This window comes from Pezoporus flaviventris, unplaced genomic scaffold (assembly GCF_033815535.1).
Source record: "Pezoporus flaviventris isolate CSIRO_AGI_PZ_B2104156 unplaced genomic scaffold, CSIRO_AGI_Pfla_v1 ptg000070l, whole genome shotgun sequence".
Taxonomy (NCBI): domain Eukaryota; kingdom Metazoa; phylum Chordata; class Aves; order Psittaciformes; family Psittacidae; genus Pezoporus; species Pezoporus flaviventris.
In genome coordinates this window covers 7835821-7847914 of record NW_026892618.1, presented here as the reverse complement: position 1 = coordinate 7847914, position 12094 = coordinate 7835821, and the positions used below count along the sequence as shown (strand labels likewise).

Here is a 12094-nt window from a genome sequence, read left to right as displayed (position 1 = left end):
TCAGGTACATTTTTAAGAGCAACCACATGTTCTGCTTTCTGGCAGTCACATAGATAACAAGATTAACTACTTGGGTTTGATAAAAAAAGAGAAAAATGTTAAGTATGGTTCAGTATATTAATGTTGATCTTGTTCTGTTCATGTCATTCAGGGGGGGAAATAACCTTACAAAGAAAAAAAGAAATCCAAACCGATATTTTTATTCTGGGCAGAGTGAAAACATGAAAGAAAGGGAGCTTTTTAAAATGATGTAACAACTCAATCTCGTTGCAGCCCTGCCAACACCCTGGTGCTTACATTCAGCAAAGTAGTGCGTGGAAAGGACGTTTGTTAATGTTATTGCTTTCTCATGGGACAACTCTGCAATGAGCAGGGGGATGCTCTTAAACAATGAATCACAAAGCAGTTACAAAGTACTGAGCTTTTTGCGCTGCATGGCCAAGCACATCAGTCCCCACAGCAGATGTCTGGGTCTCATCTGCAGGTCTATGAACTTCCTGTTCATGAGCTTCCATATTTACAAATAGGGTTGATGAAAATTTAGCTTTGTGTTTTGAGATCTGTGGGTGAAAAATGCTATCTAAAAATGGAAAAGATAATTCTGGTTTTCCTTTTATTTATGCCAATAAGGGAAAAGTTCATGTAAGTTAACAAGATCATACCAATGTAGCAGTCTTGTGAGTGTTTAGATGGTAAAACTTGATTATCTGTTCCAAGAAAGGCCAGACTCACTACTCAGAAGAAAATGTAACTCTCTGGTAACTAATGAAGTGTATGACAGGCTACATGGTTTTTTTTATCAACTGCTATAAAAAGCCCCAGCATGTCGTAAAGTGTTGGTGCCTGAAAGCCTGGGGCCTGTAATGATCTGACATGCAAAATCAAGTATCCTTGGCTGAATGAGAAAATCAGGAACTTGATTTTTCCTCAAGAGCCTTGACAATGACCTTGGCTTGCAGACGTAGTCATGTCCCCAGTGCTGCCTAGTCATGTCCCCAGTTTCTAACACAGACAGGGTGATTGCTAATAGATCAGCTAAACCTTATGGTTTGACTGGTGTTTCCTCAAAAGACTCTTTTCTCCAGAATGACCATGGAATCTTTCTGTAGAACCCTGGCAGCGGAAAAACAGACCTCTGCCTCTTTAATCTCTGCATCATTGACAAAGTAGCCTCCAGGGCATGAGTGAAAATGAGAATTGAGACCAGGCTCTTTTGCAAGCTGGGCTTGGAGACACCCAACATAACTCTTTTAGCCAGCAGCAGGCACAGATTCCTGAAGTCAGCACACCCGGTTTATTGCAGGCTGCTACAGATGCTTAATCCTAACCCCAGAACAGTGGTGCATGATTTCCTGGAGGAAGAATGATAAAACTCTAAACTAAGATGCCTTCTTCTCTGCATCTTTGATGGACTGATTTGCATGTACTCAGATAGATAAATATCTGCACCAGGCCAAGCCCAATCCTCTACATCTCTATATTATTTTTTTTTCACTAACACAAATGACAGACAGCTTAGGAAAATGATGGGCATTGGTAGAGAGTTACAGCATGCGTATCTTCTTTTGCAGGCACCTCGATATGCTGGGTTTCTCACCAAAATGCTGTTGACATGACAGCCTCACTGACTTTCTACAAGACCAATAGACAATCTCATTCCAAATCCAGGTCCTACCACTGTCCTTCTCTTGTCAGGGATACAGAGGCACTTCATAAGGCTGCCTGCCTGGAGGAGGAAAACTGAGGTTTAACTGCAGATGCCTTGGAAAGTCCCTGCTCATTTCTGGTCAGGTATATCTGTGTGGCAAGTGATAAAGCTCTACCAATAAGGCACAAAGTCTTCCGAGCACCTGGCACAAGCTTGTGGAGATATATTTCTAAAGAGTTATTGTGGCCCATGCCAGCCACAGCTCTCATATGCTGCATCCCTGAGACCACGCCTCGGCTGGGATTTCCTCCCACAGTCGCATGAGCTCAGCCAGCCCCTGGAAAAGTCACTGTCTTGTAAACTTATGTTTTCTTTGTCATTCAAGTGAGCTGCTATTTCTGGTTACATGCAGTTACCATGGCTACAGCAGCTCATAAATAGGGTCAGAAACCTTGGCAATGTTTTTAAGTGATTCCTTGGAATAGAGAATAATCTGGACAAAGGTAATGAAGCTCATGGGTTTTCTTTTGGAGCCACAGGGACTGCACTCCTGCTACCTCTTGGAACCCATGGCTTCTGCTGCAGCTCTGGTCTGGATCGGGTGGCAACTGATGCAACCCAAAAGTCTGGAGCTGGCTTTCCTGGGGCCAGGGGAGGAAGAAGCTGGGAGGTGCAGGGAGGGACAGGGATCAGGTACTCTATCCTTGGACAGAAGCACACACATTCCCACACAGCAAATGCCACAAGCTTTGTCAGGGGAAGGGAGAAAGGGAAAGAGAGGAGGGAATGGCCTGATAATCACAGGAGATAAGAAAAAACATGGTAAGTACGGCCCTTTAGGGAGTTTCTGACATGCTTTGTCAGTGGCCAAAAAATAGTTTCATGTGACACCATGGAAATTTTATTCCCACGTCCACTTTTGTGAAAGAGAAATGAGCCAGATTTCATCTGGAAAACAGGAAAATAAAAGGGGTGTTTTGAAAACAAACAGTATATATATTTTTAAGGTTCAGAGAAGAGGAGTAGGGGGCTGTAGAGCTGATTTCCCCAGCAACTTTACCTATATAGGAGGAGGCAGAAGAGGAGAGAGAGCCCCAGGAAACCTGTCTGCAGCAGATGGAGGCATGGGAATGAGCAGCCGGGATGGGAGTGGAGTTTGCTGCCAGCAGGCTGCACCTCTTTTTAGCCACACAAGCCGGTCCCTGCCCACTGTAATCACTCCTGCTGTCAGGAGCTGCCGAGTGCCATCAATCTCCATGTATTTGTATACAGGCTCCAGTCATCACAGGGAAGAGACAACGCCAACACGATGCTGCCCCATCCTCCTTCCTGTGCCCAGAAATTAGCACACAAGCCTGTGAAAGCTGTGTGATCGTCCTCAAACACGTGGGAACGTTAAGTGTGTTTGCTGCTTCTCTGCTAGATTGAAAGCCCTTTGGCTGTACCTAGGATTTACATCCCAGCTTCTCTGTCCACTCAAGAGCTAGGACCTTATCGATTTTTTAAATGTAAGTTAAGAGTCTTTCTGAAGGATTTATCTTGTCTAACTTCAGCAGTCTGAAGAGCCAGAGGCCTTAGCTGTGGGCTTTTGCTCAGCATCAGAGCACTGCTGGGCTGGTCCCTGCTGCCAGGGTCTGTCATGTCAGAGACTGTCCCTTCTTGGTCACATGCAGTCACACCCCTGGCTGTCATGGCTGCTCCAAAATCCCCTCCTCCATCGTTACCCAAAGACAAAGCCCGTCCATCACTACAGAAACCCCTACCTTGGTTTCCTTCTGCTCCTGCATTGTTCTACTGTTCCTAGCACAGCTCTGTTTTCTGGGTCCATTTTTGGTGCTGCCAGCCCTGATCTCATGTTGTGAGCTGGATGCTCAACAAGGTTTAGTGAGTGGTGCTCAACCACAGCCAATGGATCCCAGAGGATTGTTAACCCTCTGGTTATGCCTCCAGCCAGACAGCTACAGTCCATGACTGAGGTGCTGGCCCAGCTGAGGATGAAGATGGCCTTCCAGCACCTTCTAGCAGGACCCTGGACCTTCTTTTTTCACCTTGAGATTCTGCCTACTTTTTCCACATCTCTGACACCAATCTCCTGGGCTGATCTGTCATAACAGGCTTGTAAAATGCATTGGAATTACAAAAAAGCTGGTAAAGAAGTGTGCATTACCATGCATGGAGATTTGTTGGGTTGCAGTTTAGGCTGAGGTACCAGCTCTACCCTTTCTAGCACCCAGATGTGACCTATCTGTTACCCTAAATCCAGTCCCTGTGTTCTCAGAGGTGACAGGCCACACTGCTGGCTGGCCACCCACATGCAACACAAATATTCCCACTTCTTCCCCTGCCATCCCATCTGCTGGATGCAGTTAAATATTCACCAGGTTCCTGCGCGGCATCTCAGCAGTGTTCCCTATGATTCTCTTGAGTGGACTCAGCCCTCATGCACTAGGCTGACTGCATGCACCATTCTGTAAGATGAATCTTGACCCCCACGACACTGCTGAGAAGTTTGCTGAAAGCCTCTCCATGCATTCACCAACACAGGGGAGGGATCTGAGGTGATCCCTTAGGACCAACTCCTCCTTCCCTGCATGTGCAGCCATGTGTGTCTTCACAAACAGAAGCATCTCTCAAAGGGCAGGTGATTTCCTTATTCCTCTTTGCTTCCTCAGACATCTCCCATCAGGAGCTTCAGGGAAGCCACAACCTCTTTGTGCAGAAAGGAGCACTTTGCCCCTCAGGACGGTACTGAGGCTCTGCTGCTTCACCAGACCTCCTTGGAGCTGTACCTGCAGAGTGCCAGGATCACAGAGTGCCCTCAACACGTGTCCGTCCCCCCCCCCGGCCATGTGGGCACCCGCCTACGACTGACACCCGGGTGTCACCTGGTGGCAGGGTATATCTAGAGGAGACAGGATATCTTGAGACACTTTCTACACAGGCTGGAGGACTGGAGTTGAATGATTTGCAAGAGGAGCCCTTGGCACTGTAAGTGTGTTTCCCAGGAGCTCAAAGCAATAATGAGGGTGGCAGGGGGATGAAGGAGGAACTGACTGCGAAACCCAGGGGGGAGAAAAGTCCTGATAAAAAAAAAACATGGGGGAGAAATTTGGTTGTCTGTGCTTGGAGAGTGTGAACGGACCCAGTAGCTAAGAGAAGGAGATGTGGTTGTTGGGTGTTTGTTTTCTGTTTCCTCTAACATTAGGACAAGTGCTGCAGCAGTGGTTTGTCTCAAAGCTCCCTGGCTGTGCAAGCAGCCTCTGCCCTCCATGGGGCTGCTTGTTTTCTCATGCCAGGCATCCCTTAGTTGGGGCTCCCTGGCATCCCCTTGGCTTGTGCCCTTGGCTAGATGAGCCTGTGTGTGATCAGTGCTGGTGAGGCTCCTGAGGAGCAGTCAGGACAGACAGATGGCGTCTCCTGCCCCAGTGCCCAGCAGTATGTGCAGGGTACATTGGTGAGGAGTTTATACCGTGTGATGCTGTACTTCCAGAGTTACTGAATGTCTTCTTTAAACTGGCATAGTCTATCCAATGGTCTCCATCTGGGAAACAGTTGTGGGAATATAGTTCTACTTCAAATGGGTCTCTGCCTGCTAGAATGAAGGGCCTGAGATCCTGTGTAAAATACAAGAAGAGAGAAGGATGAACTGATGGACTTTTTGCATGGCTATGATTACCCCACTCAAGCAACTGAAACTGGAGTTGTGATACTCCTCACAGGCATCTTGCACCAGATACAATACTCCCTGGTGAAAGCCTGGCTGCAAGGGTGATGCTGGTGGCTCTCATGAAGTCAAGAGCTAAGAATGCAAGAACCCCATCAAAAGGGATGTGAAAACAAGGGTATTTCTTCCTGGTTGCTGTCTACTCCCAGTGTATCTCTGCATGGAGGGCCATGGGGGTTCTGTGTGGGACACCCCTAAGGCACCACAAAGACACATGGAGGAGTCTATATTTTTGAAGGTTTCAGACAGGGGAAGATGAGTTCCAACACTGAATCTGTCTGAAGAAGATCAAGTGAGGCATCTGCATTATCTGTCACAGAAATTTTCCACAGAGAATCAGAGACTAAGGAGAGGGCAGATTAAAGAGTCAGCATTTGCCAGTAAGTATTCAAGCCCCTTTGAGTTCAAAGAAAACTAAAAGAAGGATGATTAACCTGGCCAGCAACCCAGAGGTGGGATATCTGACGCAACTGAGATAAGCCTATTACAATGTATTAGGTATAATTAGCATTTGGACGCAAGCAAAGCTTATAACCACAGGATTAAACCCTGGAATGAGCAGAAATGCTGTCAGGGGAAATCTGGTAATACCTTGTCAGAGGAGGGGGCAGAGGAAGTGCGTGGAAGAACATCTTGTTCCTCAACAGCCTTTGATTTCACAGCCATCAGCTCTCACCCGGGAGCTACATCCCAGTGCCTGCAGCAACAGAAGGGCTCTGGCAGCCCAGGAAGCACTGGGAGAAGGCAGCATAGCACTTGCAGAGATCTAGAGAAAGAGGCTCAGTCTCGTCAGACCTTTGTCAAGCCATCTGCTTGGTGTGGTACCAAGGACTATCCAAATACCCAGGTATGGGGCGGTGAAACGCTGGTAAATTCCCCTGAGGAGCTGCTGTGGTGTTTCTTCCACATCCGTGATCTTGGGTGTCTGCCACCCCATGTCTGACTGTGTGCAGGGGCTACTAGTTCCTGAGTTGTGGGAACTGTGACAGGTCTTGTGCTGTGGGACAAGGCCCTCTCCAGCATGAATGGAGACACACTTGTGTGTGATGGCTTGTGTATGAATCAGACCAGATCAATGGTGGGAGGGCAGCTTGATTTCTGCCCTCTGACAGAGGCTGTTATGTGGCATTAAGGCTGCTTTCCGTCCTTTGCCATTTCTTTTGGTGATGTGTGGAGAGAATAGGTAGAGGGAGCTTGTTAAGGAAAAAGTTAGAATTGTCCCTTTTAGTTTCCTTGAGTGCTCTTTCTTGAATTCCTACAGGTGAGAGAGAAGGTGAAGTGTGATTTGGGCAGATTTTCCTACCAAATCCTACCTTTTCCTACAAAATCCTGGGTTATTGAGTAGCTGGTAGGTGGATACAGCTACCTCAGACTGGGGGAAAGGAAACTCCAACGACTGAGTCTTTTTGTTAGCTATTTCTCTATTAAATAAAGGCCAGAGACAAAGCATGGTCTCAAGGAACTAAGAGGAGCTGATTCTGAAAGACTTTTTGTGGTTAAGGTATCATGCTGGCAAACAGCAAGGGTTGGTGAAGCAGGGTGGGAACTCACGTGGAGATGGAACTCAGATGTATTTTACAAGTTTTGGATGCCAGACTAAAGCATTGGAAATCTGTTAGCTGGTTTGTTTCTTCTGTTGTACTTTTGCAAGTAGCCCTTGAGAGGGGTACCACGTATCTTGTAATGTCAGATGAGCATGGTGCTTAGAAATGGATGTGTGTCTCTCATAGTTCAGGAGGGGTGTCTAGCCCTGCAACAGACACCCCGTTGATGAGAACTGCACCTGAGGCAGAAGCATAATGTTATACTTTGGGGCATTAGCAGACACATCATGGAGCAGCATTTTGTTGTAGAGCAGTAACATCTGAATCCCTCACTGGTCCTGAATAAAAGTGAACATCAAATTCTCTCTTCATTTTGGAGCCAAACTGCCTTCACCTCTCAGTATGGTCCTAAATCTGTGAGTCAAAAGATTATGTCACTCCTTCCAGCAGTGCAGTCCAGGTCATGCCAATGACTGCGCCTCATTTCTGTTTTGTAAAAGATGAAGGTAACAGTGTTTGCCTGTCCTGCCAGTGTTGTGAGGATAAAGCTGTAAATACAGGGCTGCAGAGATGGCAGCTAAATAAGTAACTTCTACAATCTGAGTTGATCTGTGTTTGTGGGCACAGTATGTGCTTAGGAAGTGCTGTGTTACAGGCGGGGGAATAGCATCTGTGCGTACTTCAGCTGCAGACACAACCATCTGCTGCTCCATTTGGGGCTGCTGGAACCCATCCAGTTTCCTGCTAAGGGGTATTACAGCTGAGAAAGGAGCCTGACCGCAAGTGACAGGAGAACTAAAATGCCTTTAGGTGCTCTCATTAGGATCCATGCCACTGTCAGCACAGATGGAAAGATGTCAGGGGTGAAGTATTCCCAGACTGCCACAGACACAGAAACAATTCTTTGTCTTGCACTGATGTGGAAGTGACGCAGGATTGATTGGATGTCTTTCTCCTCTCATCTCAGGCTTTGCTTTTGGGCACTTTGGATATTTCAGGGCAGTCAAAGACACAAACTGTCTTCAGACTAAGGAAAGAAGAAAACCAGAATTACCCACAAACCAAAACATCTTTGATGGCATTTATAGTTCTGAGTTTAAAAGTCTGGAGTGTCACTGCATGTGATGTTGGGGATTAGGCCAGAGCACTATGGTGACATAATATGATTAGCCCTTAGTACCAAATCCTGAAGTTAATTCCATCGGTGATTCCCTCAGCCTGGCTGCACAGGGACAAACACCTGGAGATAGGAGTTAAGTAATGGTCATGGGGAAGAAGAATGTGACTTCAAGGAGAGGAGAAAAAAAAAAGGCATTTATTTTTGTCCATAAATGCACTTGCTCAGACCATTCTAGCATACTAATAAGCATAAAATCTGACGAAGGGCTGGTGAGAGTTATTGCTGTGCAATCTGGGAAGGAAGCAAAGGGCTCTGAGTGCAGCAGTTCTGCTCTCTGAGGCCAGAGAGATGTCTCCTGCACAAGAATTGCTCCCTGATAACTACTTAGCCCTTGTGAAGTGGAGCTTGGCTCATGTGCAGTGTGGTGCAGAAGAGGTCAACACATGTAATGTAATGCTCAAAAATACCAAAATGAACATACCCTGGGGAAGGTTGCAGGCTTTACTCTCCTAAATCCTGAGAAATTACATTCTGTCTAAAAGACAATCTCCAACACTTTGCCTTAACCTTCTTTACCATCTTTCAAAGATCCTGTGCTATTTCCCATAAGTTTGGTATTGACAAATATGAGACCTTAATTGAAGTTCCACCCAGACTAAGGGCCCATCTAACTTAGCATTCAGTGTGTAAAAGGTACTTGTGCTTAGGCACAAGTGAAGTATATCATGATGATTCCTAAGTATAGGATATTTCTCTAAGACATAAGTGTGTCTTTGTAGCTCCTAGTAGTCACGTCCTTAACCAATAAGTAAAAACATCAGCACTGCTGTTTCAAAACTTATTAGAAAACAATCTACATTGTCATTAACCTTCCTATTTCACCCAAACTGTGGGGAAAGCTACTGCAGCAACCTGTCTCCAAAAGTCCAGCTATGTCTGAGACAAAAGAAGGCGTGACTCTCCATGACTCTGCAAGTCATTGCACTATGGGTCAAAGTGTCTTTTTGTCCTTAGCTCAAGGGTCTTTTGTTTGGCATATTAATTCTAGTATGCCAAATGAAAGGCAGTGCTATCCTACTTACTTTGAATGCATTACTATATTTCTTTATGTTTAACATCTTTATCTTTAATCCTGTCACAATTATATTTTTCATAAGTCTGTGACCTGACTACTGATACATAGAAATGCTAAGCAAAATGTTGCATCAGTCCTTGCTGTTATCTTGCAGCCAGAGGCATCTGAGAGAGGCACGTGCCTGGCACACACAGCATCCCAGAAATGAGTGAGAACCCAACCACCAACCTCAACACTGGAGATGCTCCAACTGGTCCCACCACACCACGCAAGGGGCCTCCCAAGTTCAAGCAGAGGCAGACAAGGCAATTCAAGAGTAAGCCGCCTAAAAAAGGAGTAAAAGGGTAAGAGCATTTTCAAAAGAAAAGAAGCCATGCTAGTAGGTGGCTCCTCATTGCTAAGGTTTCTGTGGTAGCATCTTCCCTTGGGCAAGGAGCCAGGAGGCTTCCTCCTGCCCCTGGTGCCATCAGCTCTCCTGCCTGAAGCTGCTTCTCTTCATCTGCTGCCCACCCACAGTCCTCCTTCCCTGGCTGCATGTGCAGGGCTGCTCTCCTTTCCTGGGTGCTGTTGGCCCAAACTCAACTCTTCACCCTCTCTTTTCTCCCCTAGGTTTGGAGATGACATCCCAGGCATGGAGGGACTTGGCACAGGTAAGCCCCGTGGTATGTTGTTGTCATGCCTTGCTTGAAGGCCTGTGCAGTCATGCTTCAACATGGGAGAGGACTCTCTGGGATGGCCTCTCTGTCTCCCTGGCCTCTGCAGTTCTCAGGATCAGGAGAGAAGGCTGGTACTTCCACCACAAGCTGCCACAGTCATGTTTAGATACACTCCAAGACAGAAAGGCTATTTAGGCATGCTTCCATTTCTGAATACTTTCATTTGGCTGCAAATGTGCTTGTTTGTTTTCTGCTAATACTCTGGCTCAGAATTGCAGCAGAATGAGGTTCTCAAAGAAATGACAAATGCTAAGCTATTAATACCAAAAATCACAGGAACTAAATTCCAGCTGGTTAAGTGTTTGTGTTATCACCAGAATTCTAATTTTAAGAATTTTATGCACCTGTATGGGATTGAGAAACATGCACAGGATGGGATGTATCCAGTCAGAACTTCTTAGGTATCAATAACAACTGCAACTATCAAAGAGCTGCAGATCCTGAATGTTGTAGACCAAATTATTCAGCATCTGATTTAAGATTGCATATGTCTTCAAGGAGATCAGAGTTTTGCTACAGTTAGTCTGTAAGAACAGTTGAAACCACATAACCAGAATGAATTTCTATACCAGTCTACACAGTCACTAAAGAGACTATAGGAAATGCTGGTTTGATTTTGCTCACAGAGAAAACTTACGCAGGAGAAGATACAGTTGTTCTGTATCCTGTATGTAGATAGTCTAGTAGGTAGTACAAAACTTGGAGAGCTCATCTGCTCATTTAAGCTTCAAATGGAGTTGTCTTCTTCTTAATGTTTCCCAAGTAAGTCAGCCTTCCCTTAATGAGAAAAAAATCCAAGAAATGCAGTGACCAGAACCCATTTCTCATTCTCTCTCTTTTGCAGATATCACAGTGATTTGCCCATGGGAAGCTTTCAGCCATCTGGAACTGCATGAGCTGGCCCAGTTTGGGATCATCTAAGGTGCCAGCATCTCTAATGGTGTCACCTGGTGACCCCACCAATCCCAGCATGGTCTTCATCACCTTTGACACTTATTTTTGGCCCTTACATTCACTTACTCACGGGCAGAGGGATTTTGTAAGAGCTAGTTATGAGAAAGTCCTTTGCAGATTAATTTGGCAGAGAAGTTATTCGGGTCCCTGAACAGACCTCATGCTCCATGTGATGAAACTACTGAAAAATGTCTTAATGCCTCCCTGTACCATAATCTGTCTTCTCCCACTGTTGTAGCTCTTTATGTTTATGGAGATACAGGGAGGCTGTATTTGAACTTTTCCCCTATCAGCTGAGATACTGTGTACATGGGTGTGCATGTATATCCAGACCTAATTATATCAAGCCTGTTCTGTTTGTTTCCTTCCCTCCCTGAGAGTTTTATATATAGAATTTACCTGGCTATATCCCCATGTTATCTGGGCCACCAATTATTTGCTGAGAGTATACTTGTAGAGAACAGAAGTTGAGTCACCAGTCCAATCATTAGGCTATTTTTCCATAGGAAAACCTTCCTCAGGGGTTCATTATAAGGAATTGGCTGCTAAGATTTACCACATGAGCAAAGGGAAATGTAGATGTCTCTGCTGTACTGCCTGCAGTTATGAGCCATTCTGTCCTAATAATGTTAAATGAAAATGTGTGTGTCTGAGATCAATAGCTAAATGAATTAATCCTATTCCTCATTCCTTTGTAGTCACAACTCCAGAGAAGCAGTGCTCCAAATGACACTGTGTTTCCTGTCCTTCGATGGGACACCCATGTGTGACACTTGCAGTGGCCTGATGCCCATACATACTTTGATGAGTCACTTTTCAGCCCTTGGCAACTTTAAGCTCTGGAACTTGTCTGGACAAGCTGGCAAATAGTAGTTCCCTTGAGAGAGATAACAGCAGAGCAGGTGGGGAGGCAGGGGGAAATTAGGATGTGTATATGCAGGCAAGCACAGAGCGAATCCACTTAACCCTATCGATTTGTGTCTCCTGGTCTCCAACAGCCTGAGTGCTGGTGAGTGGTGAGGCACTCATAAGCACTTAAACGCTCAGTGAAGGCACTGAGATTTCCTGCTGCCCTGGCATTAAGGAAGGGCTTTTGTTTTGTTTGAAGGCAAGGAGCGAGCTTTGTTGCAGCTACATAATATTTAGAAGAGGAGGTGGCATTTTTTATCATTGCTTTGAACTTGATGATCTTCATTGCATAAGAAATGCCTCCCCCCAGCTTATCTTTCCTATGCCAAAGATGTTTATGGGAGCAAGGAGTGGCTGCAAACAGGAGAGCAAAGCCTACCTAAAAGATAGATCCCTATGCATAA

The 12094-nt window shown here is 45.7% G+C and overlaps 1 protein-coding gene across 2 annotated transcripts; it reads left to right on the top strand.

The window, feature by feature from the left end:
* Positions 1 to 4490: 4490 nt before the first annotated feature.
* Positions 4491 to 11590, top strand: PDE6H (phosphodiesterase 6H). Of its 2 annotated transcripts, none has more exons than XM_061472381.1 (4): positions 4491 to 4636; positions 9266 to 9455; positions 9721 to 9761; positions 10672 to 11590. In XM_061472381.1, the coding sequence occupies exons 2-4, from the start codon at positions 9316 to 9318 to the stop codon at positions 10746 to 10748; spliced, it is 258 nt and encodes an 85-aa protein (XP_061328365.1). In that variant the 5' UTR covers positions 4491 to 4636; positions 9266 to 9315; the 3' UTR covers positions 10749 to 11590. The 2 variants fall into 2 exon arrangements, with proteins under 2 accessions (XP_061328365.1, XP_061328364.1); XM_061472380.1 differs by lacking the exon at positions 4491 to 4636 and adding an exon at positions 5964 to 6219.
* The last annotated feature ends 504 nt before the right edge of the window (positions 11591 to 12094 follow it).

Bases quoted from the DNA above. Each gene is read 5' to 3' on its own strand.
- PDE6H (XM_061472381.1), top strand. From the start codon at position 9,316: ATGAGTGAGAACCCAACCACCAACCTCAACACTGGAGATGCTCCAACT. The intron at 9,456-9,720 runs GTAAGAGCATTT...TTTCTCCCCTAG, and splicing joins CCTAAAAAAGGAGTAAAAGG to GTTTGGAGATGACATCCCAG. The intron at 9,762-10,671 runs GTAAGCCCCGTG...TCTCTTTTGCAG, and splicing joins CATGGAGGGACTTGGCACAG to ATATCACAGTGATTTGCCCA.